Source organism: Amphibalanus amphitrite, unplaced genomic scaffold (genome assembly GCF_019059575.1).
Source record: "Amphibalanus amphitrite isolate SeventyFive unplaced genomic scaffold, NRLGWU_Aamphi_draft 000069F_arrow, whole genome shotgun sequence".
Classification (NCBI taxonomy): domain Eukaryota; kingdom Metazoa; phylum Arthropoda; class Thecostraca; order Balanomorpha; family Balanidae; genus Amphibalanus; species Amphibalanus amphitrite.
Genome location: NW_024881565.1, coordinates 105,287 through 126,871, shown reverse-complemented (window position 1 = coordinate 126,871; position 21,585 = coordinate 105,287). Strand labels below are relative to the sequence as shown.

The window sequence follows — 21,585 nt, the reverse complement described above, 5'->3', positions numbered from 1 at the left end:
ACTTGTAGTTTGATGTGTGTGTATATGGGCATGAGTGTTTTGGGTTTGCGTGTAATGTACGAGCATTTGTGTATGTAAGTGTTTGTGTGTTGGGAACGGGGTATGGGAAGATGTTGATGAGGCGTGCGTGCAGGCAGAGCGGCGGTTACCCGCGGCACAGTGGCGCCCAACAGACATTCACATCAGGCGTCTACTACTGCGGGCGATGGCACAAGGCGCCGGAGGCCACCCGATGAGGTCGGGCCTTCGCGGTCTGATGATCGGCCAGCTATGGAACCCCTGCGGTGTGGCGGTAGCGGCGCGGCGCACGTGGAACCACTGCAGTGTGGCGGTAGCGGCGCGGCGCCGATCCAATTCGGTGGTAAGACACTCGGCGGCTGGCGGATCCTACTCCAACCGGCGCGCCATCTGAGCTGGTAGGCGCCAGAACCGGTAGACAACGCCATCCTAGAGCCCGCTGCGATCGCGGCGAGCGCTCAGCTGCTGTGAAGTGCCGGCGCTGGCGCTGTTATATCAACCGAGCCACAGCAGCCGAGCCGAGGCAGAACACCGATGGCCGAGCCGGAGACCAGCTGCCGAGCCGAGAACCGCTGCCGCACCACCAAAAGCAGCGAAGGTACGACGCCGTACCTCAGCCGGAGCGCGACACCGATGGCCGAGCCGGAGACCAGCTGCCGAGCCGAGAACCGCTGCCGCACCACCAAAAGCAGCGAAGGTACGACGCCGTACCTCAGCCGGAGCGCGACACCGATGGCCGAGCCGGAGACCAGCGGCCGAGCAGAGAACCGCTGTCGTACCACCAAAAGCAGCGAAAGTACGACGCCGTACCTCAGCCGGAGCGCGACACCGATGGCCGAGCCGGAGACCAGCTGCCGAGCCGAGAACCGCCACCACACCGCCGCCACACCTCTGCCACAGCCACGCCGGGGGAGCGCCGTGCGACGCTGCGTCGAACACCAAACGGGGCCCAACCAAACTGCCGGGCCGAGGTTCCGCCGGGCAGGGCCGCCGCGGAGAAGGAGTAGAGGTAGCCGCCGCGGAGACAAAAAAATGAGAAGAGAAAAAGTAGAGGTAGCCGCCGCGGAGACGAGAAATGAGAAGAGAAGAAGTAGAGGTAGCCGCCGCGGAGACGAGAAATGAGAAAAGAAGAAGTATAGGTAGCCGCCGTGGGAACGAGAAATGAGAAGAGAAGAAGTAGAGGTAGCCGCCGCGGAGGCGCACGCAAGCCGCGGAGGCACGTGCGACGCCGCGGAGGCGCACGCAAGCCGCGGAGGCACGTGCCACGCCGCGGAGGCGCACGCATGACGCAAGCCGCGGAGGCACGTGCGACGCCGCGGAGGCGCACGCATGACGCAAGCCGCGGAGGCACGTGCGACGCCGCGGAGGCGCACGCAAGCCGCGGAGGCACGTGCCACGCCGCGGAGGCGCACGCATGACGCAAGCCGCGGAGGCACGTGCGACGCCGCGGAGGCGCACGCAAGCCGCGGAGGCACGTGTAACGCCGCGGAGGCACACGCAAGCCGCGGAGGCACGTGCCACGCCGCGGAGGCGCACGCATGACGCAAGCCGCGGAGGCACGTGCGACGCCGCGGAGGCGCACGCAAAGCCGCGGAGCCAAGTGCGAAGCCGCGGAGGCGCACGGAAAGCCGCGGAGGCAGGTGCGACGCCGCGGAGGCGCACATGTAGCCGCGAAGCACGCACCGCGCGAAGGCGCGCCTATCGCCGTCAAAGAAAGGAGAAGAGAAGAGAAGAGAAGAGAAGAAAAGAGAAGTAGAAGTAGAAGTAGCCGCCGAGAAATACCGCGCAAGCCGCGGAGGCACGTGCGACGCCGCGGAGGCGCACCCAAGCCGCGGAGGCACGTGTAACGCCGCGGAGGCGCACGCAAGCCGCGGAGGCACACGCAAAGCCGCGGAGGCAAGTGCGAAGCCGCGGAGGCGCACGGAAAGCCGCGGAGGCATGTGCGACGCCGCGGAGGCATGTGCGACGCCGCGGAGGCGCACATGTAGCCGCGAAGCACACACCGCGCGAAGGCGCGCCTATCGCCGTCAAAGAAAGGAGAAGAGAAGAGAAGAGAAGAGAAGAGAAGAAAAGAGAAGTAGATGTAGAAGTAAAAGTAGAAGTAGCCGCCGAGAAATACCGCGCAATGCTGAGGAGGCACGCACGACACCCCGGAGGCGCGCCGCCTCGAGGGCGCACACAGCCGCGGTAGGAAAATGGACACAAACGCCCCTCTCCCGGAAAGTAAGGGAATTTTTCCCCCCTGCCGGAGAGGGGGGTATTATGTAGGGGAGCGGGAGAGCGGCCGTACCAGCTCGGAGATTAGTTTGAGTCAGTGTCTGTTTTTAGTTTACCTTGGTTTTGTTAAAATTGTACGCGTGGGATATTTAGGCAGGGGTCCGAAAGGAGGCAAGCGCGGCGGGAACCGCACGGGCACATCGGCCGCCATCTATGGCCTCGAGGCGGCTGATGTGGGCGTGGCCTACTCGGGCGAGGGACGAGACGAAAGCAGGAGAGAGAAGATCGGGGCTCTTGGTGTCTGACTGCCGTCCGGTACGGACATCGAGCCCCCGACTGCTCTCTGCTGCTGGCTCACCTGGCTCGAGGTAGGTTCCTGTCACGCAGGGATTGGTGCTGGGCTCAAAGCACATCCCATAGTTAGGATAGGAGCACCGGGGTGGAGGTTCGTAGGTAGTTTCGCGCGTCGGTAACCGTTAGGGTAGTGATAGGGTAGAAACTTGCGGAAACGGAAATAATCGGTCGTCTCGGATCCAATTCACTATGCGCAGTCTTTTACATCGTTCGGCTATTCACAATAAATGGGTTTAGAAATGACCAGATGCATTTGGAGACGGGTTGAGTCGGAGGAGAACGGAGGTTGAGCGGAGTCAGATTCATTCGGTACCTAGTTAGTCATTGTGGCTCAGGAGCTTAGCTCCAAACCCAGGGTTCGCTACAAACCGCGTGTGCCCCAAAATGGCGGAGTTATTCACCTGAACCACGATGCATAGTTTAGTTCAATTAGTGTAGAGGACAGTGGCCCGGGTGGCAGACGGGTAAAAGGCTGGGAGACGTCCCGGCCGACCACTGATCCTGTAGAGTACAGATCTGGAGGGGAGGTAACGAAGGGCCTGCAGGACCGGCCTAAGCCCCCCTCACACGAATGTATATGAGGGGGGGGGGGGTCCGTTGGACCCTCCCCCCTTGCCGTTTGGCCCCTGATCGAGCTAGGGCTTCGCGAAAAAAAAAAACGACCGTGCTGCCCGTGATGAAAGGAAGCCGATGATACCCAACTTTAAGGTCCTAGGTTATCGGTTGACTTTCCAGGTCAGGTCAACGACCCGAAATCTCGAACAAATCTCGACGACTGGGGGGGGGGGCAATTCTGTTGAGTGCGGGGGCATTTGCCCCCCCCCCCCCAGTTAACATGTTAAAATAGGCCCTGAAACACACGAAACATCGTCCCGTAACGGTGTATTTTTTAAGTTCAGACATTAAGCTCCAAATTTGTTGTCGCATTTCTAAAAAATTCCAGCGGCTCGATTTCCCCCCTTGCTGTTTAACCTTCCAGGCGGTGGGGGGGGGGGGGCATTTTTTTGCCCCCCCCCCCCTTTAGTTTTTTCGATATATCTCGAGAACCACTGCGCCGATCGTCACCAAACTTTCAGTACCCTCCCGGGAGCAGCTAGCGCACATGGTGACCAAAAATTTCTCCAAAGGCTATGATAGGTTGGCCGCTAATGACGTCAGAGTGACGTCATTTTTGCCATTTTCGACCCAAAAAAAGGTTTCGCGGGAACAGCTGTCAGGCCTACAGCTTTAGAGATACAGAAAAATGTTTCAGACATAAAAGGTGTGGAATTAAAAGGGCTACAAAACTGCTATTTCGGTTTTTCGAATTTTTTAGATTTTGACCCCAAAAATAAAAAAATAGATTTTTTGAATATAATAGCCAAAAAATCCAAAAAGTTTTTTGAATTTCGAAAAAAAACCGGAATACATGTGATAGCCCCTACCGCCTTCTATCTACATACCAAATTTGAGATCGATACCTCTTTTTTTGGCCAAGTTATAGCGAAAAAACTGTTCAAAATTGATGACGTCAAATTTGCAAACTCAATTTTTAGCAATTCTAGACCTCGTAGCGCAAAAAAAGACCACCATTAGACTCCCAGCTGCATCGAATCGATACCCATTTTATGCAAAAATATCAACTTTGAAATTTGACATTTTTTGACCTGACCTTGACCTGACCTCCACCAGAAAGTGACCTAAACCATACCTGATGGTCTTATAACCAACACCATTGAGTTGGAAATGAAAAACTGGCCATAAAACATGCATCGCATAACCTTAGTAAAGTTGGGCTCATGTGGTGACCCTGACCTTTGGTGACCTGACCTGTGACCTGACCTGGTATGACCAGTGACCTCTAATAGCAACATATGTACTAGACAACTGACGCCTTTTCGCTGATTTTCGACAAAATGCGTTTTACTCGGTGTTATAGCGCTTTCCCTAGAAGCCCCGTGAACGGTGAAACATTTTATCTTTGACCTGACCTGTGACGTCATCGGTGACCCCGAGGTCAATGAAATTTGGTTTCCCTCGGCAAATTTGACAGGGCTATCGAACGCCGTTTGAATTTTCCGGATCCGTCCAGTAGTTTAGGAGATACGGGGGGGGGGCAAAAAGTGCCCCCCCCCCCACCGCGCGGAAGGTGGCTGGTAGGCCCACCGCCTGCCGGGTTAACAATAATGGTGACCAAACGTTTGTTCAGAGATTCAGATTGCTTGTGCTGTTTTTCGCGAAATTCCCCCGCTTGAATTTGAATCAGTTCCCCATGTTGTAAAATTTGTTCTTGCCCCAAGCAACGTACAAATTTCCAGATATTTGGGTGAGGTCCCTGAAACATAGACTGGATCCCCCTGGTCCTTGGCATTCCTTCCGTCGTCATATCTCTCACGTTCCACATTTCCAGATCAAAGTTGCAGAATGAGGCCAAGGCCATATATAGTAATGAGGCCAGATATTTTTTGTGGTTTCCAAGCTTAAAAGCAAATTTTTTATTTGCCACCGCAGCTTGGAGCATGACACATACCAAGCGGGTATTCCAAGGGCAAGAATTTCCGAAAAGTAGCAAATGATTGACTTCCGTCGCGTTCGGTTTCGCTGTAACTGTATTCGCTCAATTGGTCTCCCATTGACCTCCATATATTCGCTCAATCTGGTTTCGCTGATTCTGGTCCTCGCTTAAGTTGATAATCGCTGTGATTGAATTCGCCGACTTGACAACCGCTGAAAAAGTCAATCGCTTAAATTGATAATCGCTTAAAAGGCTTCGCTCAAATGTCGTTCGCTGAAATGACGCTCGCTCGGGTGTCGCAGAACCATTTTTCACTGGGTGGGCTATTTTTTTTCGCCGCTCCATTGCCTGAGGGCGGATCCAGCCACTTGTTTTGGGGTTCAACCAATTTCAAAACCTGTGCCGGGGGGGGGGGGGGTGAGGCGAAATAAGCTGTGCCATTATCCTGGCAGGCGGTGGGCCTCCCGGCCACCTTCCGCGCGGTGGGTGGGGGGGGGGGGCATTTTTTTGCCCCCCCCGTATCTAAAAAACTACTGGACGGATCCGGAGAATTCAAACAGCGTTCGATAGCCCTGTCAAGTTTGTTGAAAGAAACCAAATTTCATTGACCTCGAGGTCACCGATGACGTCACAGGTCAGGTCAAAGATAAAATGTTTCACCGTTCACGGGGCTTCTAGGGAAAGCGCTATAACACCGAGTAAAACGCATTTTGTCGATAATCAGCGATAAGGCGTCAATTGTCTAGTACATATGTTGCTATTAGAGGTCACTGGTCATACCAGGTCAGGGCACAGGTCAGGTCACCAAAGGTCACCAAGGGTCACCACATGAACCCAACTTTACTAAGGTTGTGCGATGCATGTTTTATGGCCAGTTTTTCATTTCCAACTCAATGGTATTGGCTATAAGACCATCAGGTACGGTTTAGGTCACTTTCTGGTGGAGGTCAGGTCAAGGTCAGGTCAAAAAAGGTCAAATTTCAAAGTTGATATTTTTGCATACAATGGGTATCGATTCGATGCAGCTCGTCACGGGGAGTCTAATGGTGGTCTTTGTTTTGCGCTACGAGGTCTAGAATTGCTAAAAATTGAGTTTGCAAATTTGACGCCATCAATTTTGAACAGTTTTTTTTCGCTATAACTTAGCTAAAAAAAGAGGTATTGATCTCAAATTTGCTATGTAGATAGAAGGCGGTAGGGACTATCAGATAGGTATATTCCGGTTTTTTCGAAATTCAAAAAACTTTTGGATTTTTCGGCTATTATATTCGAAAAAAATTATTTTTGGGGGTCAAAATCCAAAAAAATCGAAAAACCGAAATAGCAGTTTTGTAGCCCTCTTAATTTCACACCTTTTATGTCGGAACATTTTTCTGTATCTCTAAAGCTGTAGGCCTGACAGCTCTTCCCGCGAAACCTTTTTTTGGGTCGAAAATGGCAAAAATGGCGTCACTCTGACGTCATTAGCGGCCAACCTATCATAGCCTTTGGAAAATTTTTGGTCACCATGTGCGCTAGCTACTCCCGGGAGGGTAGGTACTGAAAGTTTGGTGACGATCAGCGCAGCGGTTCTCGAGATATATCGAAAAAACTAAGGGGGGGGGAAAATGCCCCCCCCCCTGCACTGCCTGGAGGGGGATTGGAAACAAGATGATAGTTTGCAAAGATAACGTTTGTCGTGTGTTTTATTTTTATCCCTCGCCGGCACAGGCCGCTTTGCGTCCTTCGACGGCGCAAGGGGGGGTCGAACCCAAGCGCAAGGGGGGGGTGTTTGGCCCCTAATTGAGCTAGAGCCTCGCGGAAAAAAAACATCGTGTAGGTCATCACGAGAAGAACCTAACGGTACCCAGTTTTAAGGTCATAGTTCAAATGGTGACCTCTGAGGTGAGGTCAGGTCGTCAATGAACCAAAAGTCGAGAAAATCGGGATCTGTTAGAACGTCGTAGTGTGGCTGTTATGTTTTTTTTTCGGGTTGCTGATCACGAATATCATGTTATTTGTGATGACAGATGATATCTTCATGCATTTAGGCCAGGTCGGGTCAGGTCAGGTCAGGTCAACCAGTAGGGGTCCTGCCGGGTATTCGTAGTACGTGTCAAAAGCCTCTGACAGCTTCGTAACATATTATGAAGGCACCAAAACTACTTCGTAAATGCTCAAATGGTTGCCTAATTCGAATTCAGCTAAAAAAACTAGCCTAGAAACATATAAAACTGGAAAAAGTGAACCGAGGTCATCAAAGGTCAATAACCTGACCTGACCTTCAGGTGACCTTGACATCCAACCTAATGCATGAGACCAACATGATATCACATGTTTGAAAGCCTGAAACCACGAAAAGACTGCAAACGCTCGGCTAATGCGAGCCGAAGTAGGCCGAATTGCGATTCCGGCTAAACCTGGTCTCGAAAAGTAACTCACAGGTCAAAGGTCATTTGGGTTAGGGTCATGAAATTTTCAGGGTAGGTGTACAATTGATTAACTCGAAGGTACTGCAAGTTTCGTCGCTATCGGCCGCTTTCTACGCGATTTATTTGCGAAAAAAGAAACTTAGGGGTTTGCAATGCATCACCCTGCCCCCTGTGACGGCTAGGGTTATAGTTAGCGATGCTCGTGACGTCTATTTGTTCCAGATTACATGTACATTGTACATGCCTATTCACTCACGAGACAATTACTTTTTTACAAATACCGATTAAAACCCAATGCCGTGAGAGGGATGCTACCTGGGCTTATAGATGCAACAGCGAGTTAGAGCTCCTAATTTACAAGCCTCACCGGTCGGACCTTTATTTTTACATTTGCTTCTGGGTGGGCAAATCGACGCCACTGGGTGGGCAATTGTGGTGACTGGGTGGGCATTTGCCCACCCAGTGGGTATGTTAGAGGAGGCCCTGTTACTGTGCACAGCCATCGACATACCCGGCACTTTCGCTTCAAACTCCGTTGGGAAAGGCAGTATAGAATTACGCATTTTCGGTCTGAACATCAGCTCATTCTATTGGTAAGTTTATGAATTATTAACACTGTTACAATTGCCCCGTGTTACATTTGACCCCGCTCTCCCTGTATCAGCAGAAACCATTCAGATGGCAAGGAAAATGCCATGGGTTGATGTGTAGATGTATAAAGGAAACAAGAAGGAAAAAAGTCCGGAAAAGGGAGGAAAAATCTTTTCTCGCTGCCTCAATGTTGAGGGGGCGCCGCCCCCTCGGCTCTCAAGTTGGGGGGGGGGGGGCAAGCGCCCCCGCTGCCCCCCTGTTCCCGGGTCTATGCCACTGCCCCCCCCGTTCCCGCGCCTATGAATTAGAGAACACTCAAAACAATGCGCTCAAAGAATTGTAGGTAACAGTGGTGCCAGTAGGTACCAACTTTGGTTGTGGGTGCAGAGCCCCTTGGGGGGTGCCCAACTCAGCATTGGGGGTACCCAGGCACACCCAAAAGTATACAAATCGACACCTATGATGCGCCCAATCTTCAAGGGTGGCAGTCGAAATGACGTCATAGGGCCATAGATAGATGGGCGGGATGGAAATTGAAGGTTGGCATTTGGATATCCTTGAGGTTTTGCAAGCACATTTCGTGACAATAGTGGCGCAGACCGAGAGAGGGGGGAGTGTGGGGTATACATGAAATTTGCGTGCATTTTGTCAGTGATAAATGTTTTGCTTCATTACTTACGATTCATAAGGAGTAAATAAACACCGGAGTCATTCATATAACACCTGAATTACAGTTCAGTTGGGCAAACTAGACCTTTGGAATCAAAATATGGAGGCACCAAAAGATTGATTGAATGAGTTTATTTTTTGCTCCTTTTCGTTTATGTAGGTTTCCTAGCGGCTAGCTCTCCTAATTTGTGCAGATCCTAGGTACTAGGTAGAACAGAAGTTGCGTTTACATAGGATTCTGACGAGGCTCTAGCTTATTTATTTTGCGATAATTTCGATTATATTTAGAGGTGATCATTTTGTAAATTGTAAAATAGGTGCCAGTGGCATCTTTTGCAGCATAACAGGCAGAGCTGTAAACTTGCAACAATCCCTATGTAGGTAAACAAGGCTAGTGATAGTTGATACCTACTTGTACTGAGCTTTGTTTGGTCACTGTTTTTTACCAGCATGCTGTCAGTTTTTCGTATATAAGGAAGTCATTGCTGGCACTCCTTGGCCTCTCATTGGTCAAATGAAGAGACCACAGAAAGTTGACCAATGAGGAGCCAAAAAATAGCAGCACGCTCGCAACCTGTTTTGTTTTTATCACTCAATAAAATGAACTGAACTAAACTGAACTTAACTTGCTGATGAAAAATTTTGACTGAACGGCACCGGTGACTGGGTCATGTTGTTTTTAAAGGAAATGTCAGTTTCTTTTAATTTTTGTATTTAAATCACTAGTTAAAGTAACCAATAACTTTGTCCAGAAGATTTATTGCCATTAAAATTATGCTTTGAAAGGTACCTATAGGTATTTGATGTTCCGCACTTACCTTGAGGTTAAGGTAGGTTCCTAATTAGTGAGGCAATTTATTATTTGTTTGCTTGTGAATGATACCCTTTTCTAGGCATGTGCATGCTCTGAGAAAATGGATCTAGGATTGATCCCATGGATTCTGGTCTTGGATCTGACAGGATCATAGATCCAGCTCTTGGATTTGTTAGAAATCTGTAGGGATTATAGCATATGTCTAATTTTTGGTTAAGATCCATTGAGATCATAGATCCCCATTTATTTTTTGTCAACACAGAAATCCCCCAAAATCACTTGTTGCAACTCTCAAACTCTATTTAGTGATTTATGCGATTGTAGGTATGTCAAAAGCCAAAGCCATAGTTTTGTGGCACTTATTGACTTAGAAACACTTTGAAACCTGGTTTCAAATGTTGTGTATGGCGGGATCCACTCAAGTCAGATCATAGATCCTTGCTCTTGGTTTATCATCAGATGCTAAGATCATAGATCCATGATACATTTTAGAAACTGCCACACCAGATCCAGTGGGATCATAGCATAGATCCTAACCTGCAGTTTGCTCTGAATTCCACGGAAAACATAGATCCATTGCTTGGATCCATGCACATGTCTGCCCTTTTCACTAAGTATTGTTTACAAAACTTTAAAGGAAACAGTGACTTAGCATGTTTATGTTTCAATAACTCAGTGTTAGTATGAATAAACACTTTGAAAGGGCCATCCAGGTTCTGTTAAAAAAACCATTGATAGCAATTGTATGGTTACTTCTTGAGAGATCTGATCCCACATATATTGATATTACATTCCATTGGATCATATTAATACGTCAATTTATTCTTTGTTTATAAGTTTAATGGGATCATTAAAGGGACTATCCCACCTTCTAAAATGTTGTTAAAACCAGTTAAATTGTGCCCGACTTTATAGATTGGATGACCAGGAACACGGTTCTGGCATTTATTTTTCATTAAACATCTTAGGCTTCCCATATTCCAAACGCGAACTTTCAAATATGTGACGTCACAGCCCAAAATTACCTCCTTCCCCAGGCCACATTACTGTCATAAAGCTGATTCTTTTTACTCTGTAGGCACCACAACAAAGTTCAGACCAAGTTTTAAGCGATTTTTCAACGAACAAACACATTTAAATCAGAATGACTAAACGAGGTGACGTCACACTAACGGTCGCTCTATGTTGAAGATAGGGCCTTGTACAAGGCCCATTTTCAAATGAAGGGAACGAATTTCTTCAACACCAAGAGGCCGCGGGGGTTGCAACCTAGATAGATAGTGGTTTCTGAACCTCGCCGCAAACTTGGCTATCCCAACTCAAACCCCATGTTAAAGGTGGGATAGTCCCTTTAACCCGCGCCGGGCCGGTACTCTGCGACTAACGCGCCGGGCGGGGGAGGGGGGGGGGAGTCTGAAGTCTGAACACTCCCCGTCTAACTCGGCTCCTGGGCCACGTAGCGACACGTGGAAAGCGGCATTCGAAAGAGCGTCGGAATTTTGTCGGAAATATTTCATGGTCCTTTTTTTGGTCAGGTCATAGGTCAGGTCACTAGAGGTCATCATAGGTCAAATTTATTCCATTTCAACAATTTTGGAAACTGCCAATGGCTAACTCGGGAACCAATGGAGCTACAGCGCCGCGGAAAAGCGCATTCGATAGCCCTTTTACAGACTTCTCTGGGTATTGTTCTCAGATTTGACCTCAGGTCAAGGGTTTAGTCTCCAGAGGGCAAACACTCCCAAAATAGCAGTTTTTAAATTAAAAAAAAAACATTTTTTCTGCAATAACTTTTGACTCAAGACAGTGACGACATTTATTTTGCTAGCATCGTGTTCCTCTCATCGAGACGCGTCGAATGAACATCTAAAAGGTCTTGATTTCATATATGTAAAGGTCACTGTAACGTAAGGTAACGTAATGGTATTGAGTATCTGTATTGAGTTCCAGCAGAGCACTCAAGTTGAACGAATAAGGGCAAGGCTCATCTCCTAAACACGGAGCGGTCACTCCGACCAGCTCAGTACACAACAAAACCATAACAACAACATGGCGCTCTCCAGCCAACAACAGCTAGCTCCCTTGTGCTGCCATCTAGGGGCAGCATCAAACACATGTACGGTGCATTTAAGATACGCACGACACATCTCCTCTTCTCATCAGAACAATCAATCGCGGCAACACTCGAAGCAACATCACACTGCACCATATCGCGGCACGCGCGCAACATACGATGCACTCAGCGGAGGCACGCGCAATGTACGGTGCATTTAAGATACGCACGACGCATCTCCTCTTCTCATCAGAACAATCCAATAACACCAATAACACCGATTGAGCCCAATAACACCAATACCTGGTGTATTAGACAAAACGGGGACACAAGTTACCACACGCATATACTACAAGTCAGATGTAGGGGCGCCGAGTCACGATCTCACCGGACAGAGGCTATCGCGGCACATAATCGGCCAAGTAGGCCGGGGGCCGGGAGACGCGCCCCGATCGGCGGAGGGAACTGCGATAGTCACCGGGGTCCAGTGCCGGGGCCGGGGGTACTGGGGCCGGGGAGTCGGAGCCCAGAGAGCTGCGCCGCGCAGAGGGCGGTGAGGACATCGGCGAATCGGTCCCACGGGGCATATACGAAGGCGGCTCAGAGACGGGCCGGTCCGGCGGAGAAACGGGCGGCTCCTCAACCACCAGCGGGGGCGGCGGAGGCGGGTCACTGGTGCTCAGTAACTGACGGCGGTTGCGGCGATACGTAACGCCGTCGACCCGGACCCAGTAGGAGCGGGGGCCTGCGTCGCGAAGGCATATGCCAGGGGACCACGTAATCTGACCGGGAAGACGCATCCGAATCGACTGGCCGGGAATCAGGGGAGGCAGAGGTCGAGCCTTTCTGTCGTAGTACGAAGCCTGACGGGCCTTCTGACGCGCGAGGGCCTCCGGCACGTCGGAGGGGTGGCACGGGAGGAGGGTGGACCGGAGGGCCGGTAGGAACGTGCGACAGGCGCGACCGAACAGTTTTTGTGCCGGTGAGACAGACATCCCCTCACTGGGGGTGTTGCGCCACATGAGTAGCGCCCAAAGTGGATTTTTGCCATCTTCTATAGCCTTGCGCATAAGGTTTTTCACGGTTCTAACAGAATTTTCTGCTTTGCCGTTCGACTGGGGATAGCGCGGACTACTGGTCTTGTGCTGAATGTCCAGCTCCTTAGTGAATAACCGAAACTCGTCACTGCTGAAAGGGGGTCCGTTATCACTGATAAGGGTCTCTGGTAGGCCGTACCGAGCAAACTGAGAGGTCAGGGCAGATATCACATGTGCGGCCGTGAAGCGGCTGAGGGGCTCGACCTCCACAAAATTCGTAAAATAGTCCACAATCAGCAGGTACGTCTCTCCACGAAGGTCGAACAAATCCATGGCCACTTTTTCCCAAGGCCGACTCGGTATCTCGTGCGGGGACAGAGGTTCTGGTGGCTGCGAGGGCCGGTATGCCAGGCAAACCGGACACCGGAGGACCGCCTCTTTAATCATGGCTGTCATCCCGACCCAGAACACATTCTGTCGCGCCAGCCGGAGGATTGAGGCGACCCCGATGTGGGTGCTGTGAAGTCTGGTAATGATGTCCCGCTGCTGAGACGAGGGTATCACCAGACACCGTCCCTTATATAGCAGGCCGTCTTCCGAGGCCAACTCCCCACGGAGGTGGTGGAAGGGCCTTAGACTGGCCGGCAGGCGGCGCCGGTCATCCGGCCATCCCAGCTGCAGCTGTCGGATGACCGTCGTCAGAACAGGGTCCGCCTCAGTGGCGGCCCGAATCGCCTCCAGCCGCTGCGGAGACACAGAAATGCCATCAACGAGGCGAAGTGACGAGGTCTCCACAGCGAACGCGGCTTGCGGCGTTTTGACTGGGGCTCGGCTCAGGGCATCGGCTACAGGGACCTGTGAGCCGGGACGATACACAATTTTAAAATCGTACCGTTGGAGCTGAAGCAGCATCCGCTGAAGACGCAGCGGGGCATCACACAGGGGTTTTGCCATGATCGGCACCAGCGGTTTGTGATCTGTCTCCACAGTCACGTGCCGGCCATACACATACTGATCGAGCCGCGTCAACGCAAAACTGATCGCCAGTAGTTCTTTTTCCAGCTGGGAGTACGCGATTTCACATGCCGTGAGTGAGCGGGAACAATATGTGACAGGCTGTCCCCCCTGAAGCAGGACGGCGCCGAGGCCATAGCTCGAGGCATCGCACTGGACGGTAGCCGGTGACCGCGGATCGTAGAATTTCAGAACTGGCGCGCTCGTCAGCAGCGTTTTGACCCGGTCAAATGCGCTTTGACACACGTGGGACCACGACCACTCGTTGCGCGACTGTGTCAGCGCGCGGAGCGGCGCCAGGAGGTGGGAGACGTTCGGAATATAGCGGGAGAGAAAACTGACCATGCCTAGAAACCGTTTCAGACTGGGCACGTCAGTGGGGACTGGGTACTCGTGAACAGCCGCGACTTTCGCCGGATCTGGCCGCATGCCTCCCTCGGAGGTCAGGACATGACCCATCCACTTGATCTCCGGGACCTTGTAGCGGAATTTGTCCGGGTTGAGCACCAAGTTCCTGGATCGAGCGCGATCGAGGAACGCACAGAGATTTCGATCGTGATCATCCTCCGCCTCAGACATGGACGCCCCCCTGCCTACAACCACTACATCATCGGCGATAACCTCTACACCGCGTAGACCACTAACTAGATCATTGATGACTCGCTGCCAGATTTCAGGGCTCGAAGTAACACCATACGGCAGGCGCTTCCACACGTACCGGCCGAAGGGTGTGTGGAAGCAACACAAACGCGCTGACGCCTCCGACAATCCGATCTGCCAGAAGGCGTTTGCGGCATCCAACACGCTATACACTTTAGCATCACTCATACGCGCGGTTATCTCGTCAACAGTCGGGGTTGGATAGTGCTCCCGGCGCACCGCCTTGTTTAGATGGCGGGGGTCGATGCAGAGTCGGATGTCACCTGACGGCTTATCTACGATCACGGGGTGGGAAACCCAGTCAGTGGGTTCAACGATCGGTGACACGACGCCAAGAGCCTCGAGCTCGTCCAACTTCCGTTTCAGTTTGTCCCTCACGTGAATACGGACCCTGCGAGGAGCGTCGACCACGGGGACCGCAGAGGGATCGGTGACAATCTCGTAGTCTTTCAAAATCAGACCCACCCTGCTTGTATCAAACACATCCCGATACTGGTCGATAATTCGTGACCGGCCAGTGGGCGGAGGGGCGGGGGTCGGTGCCCGTGACCGGCTGTTAGGTGAGTGGTACACATACTCCAACGGGTCACTGTCTTTGACGTCGATCAGCCCTAGACGGAGCGATGTCTTTAGACTAAGGATCGGCGCGATAGCCGCCTTGACTACTTTACATTGTAGCGTACAGTTGTGCCCCGTCATAGGGTTACTAAGTTCAAGATTCACTTTTCCATCCGTGTACACGAGTCCCCCGTCATACATGCGGAGTGCCGTCGAGCACGGCCTCAGCCGCTCACCCTGCTCGTCACCCGTCAGCCGCACATAGTCAGCACGTGTAATGACGTCACATTCAGCACCGGAGTCGATTAAAAATGTTACCGGCACTCCACCCGCAGTGAAAAGTGTTTTGTGGGCCTTACTTGGAAAACCTTCGGTCGTCATGATGTCGAACTCAGCCTCCGGGCTGACGTTGGCTGGCGGTGATACCTCCGGCTGTACCGCCGCCGCCGCCGGCCGACTCGCCGGCCGACTCGCCGGCCGCCGTCCCTGCGCGGCGGCTGGAGCCGGCCGCCAGTCAGCTGATCGGCGCGCCGTCGGCTGAGCGCTGCCGCCGGCTGGGCGGCGCGGGCGCGGCTCAGCGGCGCGCCCCGGGCACTGCTGGCTGCCGGCGAAGTGGTTCGTGCCTTGGCACACTGCACACGTTTTGCCCCACGCTGGGCAATACTTTCGAGCCATCTGGTGAGATTGGCAGCAGAAGCGACACTGTCGGGCCACCATAGATGCAGCTACTCCACTCTCAGTCGGCGGCCGCTGCTCGTCTCCGGCGCTGATCAACTTGGAGTCACGGCTGGCCGCTTCTTCGGCAAGTGCGATGTCAATCGCCTGTGTGAGCGAGAGGCCAGACTTCTTCAGAAGGGCCTGCTGTGTGCGGGAGTCCCTCACACCCATCACAACGCGGTCCCGTAGCATATTGTCGCGATCCGGGAACTCGCATGTTGCAGCCATGGTCCTCAAAGCTGCCACGAATTGCAGGATGGGCTCGCCCGGCCCTTGGGTTCGATTATAAAACTTGAATCGTTCCATGACGATATTTTGCCGTGGGATGCAAAACGCATCGAAGCGCTCCAGTAGCGTTTCAAGGTCGCCATTTGTCTCTTCCCAGTCGGGAAAATGCGACGCAACTTCCTGAGCCCCACGTCCTGCGCAGTTAAAGGGACCCTCCCACCTTCAAAAAAGTAAATGAATTGGCATGAAAGTGATGTCGCTCGGTTCAGAAAGAGTAAAAACGAATATCTACCAAATTTCATCGAAAAATATTCACCGGTTTTCAAAGTATTAGACTTTTACTTTTGTTTACTTTTGGGATCTCCGCTGTTCCTATAGCGACTTTATTTGAAAGTGCGGCATTTGTTGCGCGCAAAGCAGCATATACCACCGCGTGCTACAAAACGTTTTAGTCAAACATTTAAAAATCGTTAGATATCTGCGCTGACGTCACACATTCACAGGGGTATTCCTATGCATTAGCCCCTCTGAATCAAAATGCTGCAATTTTGAAATTCAATATTTCCGATTTAAGGCATTTCTCGATGTCGTGAGTGCCGAAACCGGTAATTGTGAGCCAGGGACCCCATTTTGGCTATCTCAACTCAAATCTAATGTTAAGGTGGGAGGGTCCCTTTAAAGAACGTAGCCACCTGTACCAGTGGCGGTTTTGTTATCAGTTCGGATGCCACTGCATAATATTTCCATTCTCTTCGCCACTGTCGCCATTCGGAACCCAGTGTCGGCGACGCCATGTTTATTTCTGGTGGGGGGCGAAAGTTCGTCGCCATCTTCTGACACCATTACGTGTCTTAGGAACAAGTAGCGGCGCGGAAACTACTTTCAGGTGTGAGGGCACACCTGATGCTTCCCGGGACCTAGGTTACCCCCAAATCTAGTTTTCCCACCAGTTTTAGGTCACTTATTTTAAACCCCTTGGCCTTTTAAACGAAACGAACAGAACGAGAACATCTGCAAAAAGTGAGGTATTTCGTCTCAGCTGAGTCAAGGAAATACCTTTTTTGGTAATATGGTATAAAGCTTAAAACTTGCCCAGTGAGCTGTCGAACCAGGGAAAGAGGGATATTTTTTAGTTTAACGTGCTCTACCATTCAGTTTTCTTTTTTTGACACACATCCTCTAATTTAGGGAGGATAAGCTGCCCCGACGGCTTCTGGCCCTACAAAAAGTCGTGGGGCAGCGGCCCCACGCCCCTCCCCCCCTCAGTTCCCGCGCCTATGGGATTAAGTGTTGTAATGTTCATTGCTCATTTACTTTTATGTGACGTGATAATAGAGATCTTGGAAATTCTTCTAGATTTTTTTTTGCCACATCTCTTGCAGTTTTCATGGATCTGAGACATATCCTCCATATATGATTCAAGTGAATTACATATTGTAACCATGGGTGGAGAACCTACCCCGGCCACCCCGGCCGTGGCCGGGGTAACTTTCAGCCGACCCCAGCGCGGCCGGGGTAACTTTTTCCACTTTTGTAAATCCTAAAAGCTGTCTCGATACGAAAAAACTGCCATCTATAAAAGTGTCTCTCATTATTCTTATCAACCTTGAAAAGTTCTTGAAAATTTACTTTATTTTCATTTTGGAGCTTCTCTGTTTTTAAGTCTTTTCATCGCGGAGCCCGACATGTTTCATCAAACAGAAGTAAATCATATTTAAGGGCCGTTATCGTAAGATGGCACTGTAATAACATCACAAGACAGAACGAGGGTAATATCAGTGAGATAGAAGGACGAGCTGCTGGGGCTCAAGGCTCCTCCAACTTAACCCGCGCCAGGGTGGTGGCCTAATCGTAACACGTTGAGTCGAGAGGTGGGCTTTTCACATTCCTTCTAACTCGGCTACTGGGCTACGAGGCGAGAAGCGGAACGACGTTTGAAAGAGCGACAAATGTGACCAGAGAAATCTGGTCATGTTTTAGGCAAGCTCAATTACAAAATCATCATAGATCATCAAAAGCCAAATTTCTCTGATTTTAGCGTTCTCCGACAACTTTTCTCACAGTTCATGAACATAACGGAGCTTAAACACTGCAAACAAAACATTCGATTCATTCAAAACAAAACATTCATTCATTCATTCGATTACTACGTCGGCTCGGTCGCGAATAATATTTCAGGTGCGAGCTCAAATCAATAAGAGGGTCAAAACGGTCAAATTTGACATTTTGTTTTGTGTGGGAAGGTTGCAACTTCCACGGAATAAGCTTTGCAAAGGGCATGATGGCATTTTTAGCACGATCATCCAGCAAATTTGACCTGATGACCTGACCTAGCACTAGGTGACATGCGTCCGAAATTTTAAGGCGTGTTGCAAAATTGTTGTTACAATTGCGAAATCTTCCGCACCTGCGTGCAGCAGTTTTCCCTAAAAACGTACGCAGACATCCATTAGTCTATGCCACAGAATAGGGGTTTGTTGATAACCGTTGACAAATATTTGAGCATCATCGTCTTTCTGACTTTCGGTCGCCGGCCGGGGTAACTTTTTCAAACATTCTCCACCCGTGATTGTAACTCTGATTTGCAGCTTGCTTTGAGATGCACTATGATCATAGATCCAATGCTGAAGTTTATTTATATGTCGGCCAACGTTGAATGTCTTTGTTTATCACTGGTCATGGCTTTTTCATTGCTCTTGAAATTCAAGCAAAATCCATTTTATATTTTTCCAAAATAGTTTATTATGCACAAATATGATAACACTGAAACACTTAGCTCTGAACAGTGCTATTTCATGATTGAATATGACCTATGTTGAGATACCCTATCGTGGTTTGTGTCAAAACATTATAATTTGGTATCAATAACTGAATGGCACACCAAAATGAATTAATTTCAAGGAAGAAATGAAACAAATGAATGGTCAAATTCTTAAATGCTCCTTAATTTCTGCTATTTCTTTCAGCTTCTTAATTTGTAATGTACCAAGTTGTCTTAGTGCTCACTTTAATCCAGTAGCTGGTATTTACATTTTATAGAGGCAATAATTGCAGCTGTAACACTGAGCTGTGAAGTGTTTCAATGCTCAATGCTCACTGACTAGGTACTGATTCTTGAGATGTCTACTTCGATTACTTATCGTTGACTTGGTGAATACTGAATTATCAAAAAATATGCTAAACAAGTATGTGCAAACAGGTACAATGAAAATTAACAAAACGTCACTGTTTGCTCGTAAAAGAATATATCAGCGTGTGAATCTGACATGGGTACACATACATATGTGTGTGTGACATTATTGCAGCACTAGCACAGTCTGCAGGCAGGAGGTTTACAAATCAAATATTATATTTCTGATGAAAGAATATAATGCGTGTTGGTTTGTTGCGGGGGCTACTAATGATACTTTTTCATCATTTCAGATAAGTTCAAATTGTGATAACCATGGCACAAGTTCTGACGCGTCTTGGTCAGCTGGGACTGGGTATCGCCATCACAGGAGGCGTCATCAACTCGGCGCTCTACAATGTGGACGCCGGTCACCGGGCCGTCATCTTTGACCGGTTTTCCGGCATCAAAAACACCGTCGTCGGCGAGGGCACCCACTTCTTCATCCCATGGGTGCAGAAGCCCATCATGTTCGACATCCGCGCGCGGCCGCGGAACGTGCCCGTGGTGACGGGCAGCAAGGACCTGCAGAACGTCAGCATCACTCTCCGCGTGCTGTTCCGGCCGGTGGCCACCGCGCTGCCCAACATCTACACCACACTCGGCGAGGACTACGACGAGCGCGTGCTGCCCTCCATCACCAACGAGGTGCTGAAGGCGGTGGTGGCCCGCTACGACGCCAGCGAGATGATCACGCAGCGCGAGGTGGTCTCGCAGACGGTCTCCGAGGAACTGACCGATCGGGCGCGTCAGTTCGGCCTGCTGCTGGACGACATATCGATCACGCACCTGATGTTCGGCCGCGAATTCATGCAGGCCGTCGAGATGAAGCAGGTGGCGCAGCAGGAGGCCGAGCGCGCTCGGTTCGTGGTGGAAAAGGTACGTTGAAGCGTGAGCTACTGCCTAACCGTTACCTCAAGTCTTGGCGTGCAAGAAGTACCTAACCCTTGCATTGCTTTTCAGTTACTTATATTTATAAGTGGTTTTGTCCTATAACATATTTTGTTTTACGTCGATAAAGGTAGGTATGTGTCTCTGACTCAATACCTTTGTCCGTTGCCGCCATATACATAATTCCTATTGGCGAACCCTCACAGTGCTGTCACCAATAACGTTGACCCCTGTTCGGCCTCTGACCGGTTATTGGTGCTGTGCAGGCGGAGCAGCAGAAGCGGGCGGCCATCACCTCGGCCGAGGGAGACAAGGTGGCCGCCGAGCTGCTCTCGGCCGCGTTCGCGCGCGCCGGTAACGGTCTGATCGAGCTGCGACGGATCGAAGCTGCCGAGGACATCGCCTACCAGATGTCGCAGAGCAGGAACGTCATCTATCTGCCGCAGAACCAGACCACCCTTCTCAACTTGGGCAACGTCTGAGCGGCGGGATAGTCGCCGCCGGCAACCTCCGCCTGCAGTCTGGTTTGGCTGCCGTCTGAGGTCCGACCCGGTTGCTGTCTGAGGTCCGACTCGCAAAGGCTTTTTGGCCCCGATGCAAGGGTTTCCGTGAATACCTACTGATGCATGGCAGTTAGAACTAGACTGAGGACGTTAGTTTACGACCATATGAGTGTGTGCGGTCGGGTCGTGCAGTGTGTGGCGCCGTGATAGTGAACCATGGGTCTGGCCTACCTATGTCTGCAATTTTCCGACCCGGTCATAATGGAGAGTGAATGCTTTTGCCTTTTTGATGCGCGAAGACGCGCAAAGGACTGCAGCTGGTGACTGTGGTGAAATATACAATGCCTCCATGTCTGAACGCTGTTTGACTATTATTCAGTGAAACTGTTGGGTGAGGAAGAGGATCGCTGAATTTCAGTGAAGTGTGTTACTTGTGGATGCCAAGGGACGTTCGAAGTTCCTTCCTACTGTTAAAGATAGGGGCGGTAACCGTGGTTTGGTGTGACGTCTGATTCGTGTTTTGTTCAGAAAATCATATGTGTACCGTGGAAGCTTCAAGAAGCACCGAAGCGACCCGAACCCGCGGTCAGTACATAACTCTTGAACGCCGGTTTGGCCTGCAGCCAGGACACCTCCATTGGGATGAACGGAAGGTTCCGTCTGGTTCCGTCAACTGCCGGACATCAGCAGAAAAGAGATCAAACGAGAAAAATGTACAATTAGCGGTTGTGTGACACGATAATTTCATTACCTACCTATATGTAATGCGTGGGATTTCCGGGAAGCACGAATGTCCAATCGTCCGATCCTGATCAAATTTGTGTGTTCGTAAGCTTGCTCTGGCATTGCTTGATCTGCCAAGACAGACAAACTTGAGAAAAATCGAGTGACTGTACCTTTGTTGAAGGTTTCTAAACAACTTGTCTGAACTTCACGGGAGAACAAATGTGGGGTTTAAAAAAAGGTGTCGATATAACCGTTTGCAGCCAGTGGAAACTTTCGCACTGTCAATGACGTCATTGATTCAAGTCTGGGGGAAAAAACGATTTGATGAAGTGGAAATTACAGACCTTGATATCGACAGGTTTTCTCTCGAATTATTCTTTTTCGGGACGACGGTGAAAACAGGGCGCCTGGGGCGATTTGATCAAGGTTCGTGAAATTAACACGTGACATATAGCATAAAG

At 50.5% G+C, this 21,585-nt stretch overlaps 2 protein-coding genes across 9 annotated transcripts; one reads left to right on the top strand and one right to left on the bottom strand.

Moving 5' to 3' along the window:
• The first annotated feature begins 8,644 nt into the window (after positions 1 to 8,644).
• Positions 8,645 to 20,756, top strand: LOC122379018 (prohibitin-like). 8 transcript variants are annotated; one of them, XM_043360864.1, is made up of 3 exons: positions 8,645 to 8,701; positions 19,259 to 19,883; positions 20,162 to 20,756. In XM_043360864.1, exons 2-3 carry the CDS (start codon positions 19,281 to 19,283, stop codon positions 20,375 to 20,377), a joined length of 819 nt encoding a protein of 272 aa, XP_043216799.1. In that variant the 5' UTR covers positions 8,645 to 8,701; positions 19,259 to 19,280; the 3' UTR covers positions 20,378 to 20,756. The 8 variants fall into 8 exon arrangements, with proteins under 8 accessions (XP_043216799.1, XP_043216791.1, XP_043216792.1 ...); XM_043360856.1 differs by having other exon boundaries at positions 8,658 to 8,706; XM_043360857.1 differs by having other exon boundaries at positions 8,676 to 8,732.
• LOC122378973 (uncharacterized protein K02A2.6-like) lies at positions 12,020 to 15,835 on the bottom strand. Its single transcript, XM_043360731.1, has 4 exons — positions 15,555 to 15,835; positions 14,430 to 14,723; positions 13,919 to 14,186; positions 12,020 to 13,402 (listed from the first exon to the last, which is right to left on the bottom strand). The coding sequence occupies exons 1-4, from the start codon at positions 15,833 to 15,835 to the stop codon at positions 12,020 to 12,022; spliced, it is 2,226 nt and encodes a 741-aa protein (XP_043216666.1).
• Positions 20,757 to 21,585: the final 829 nt, after the last annotated feature.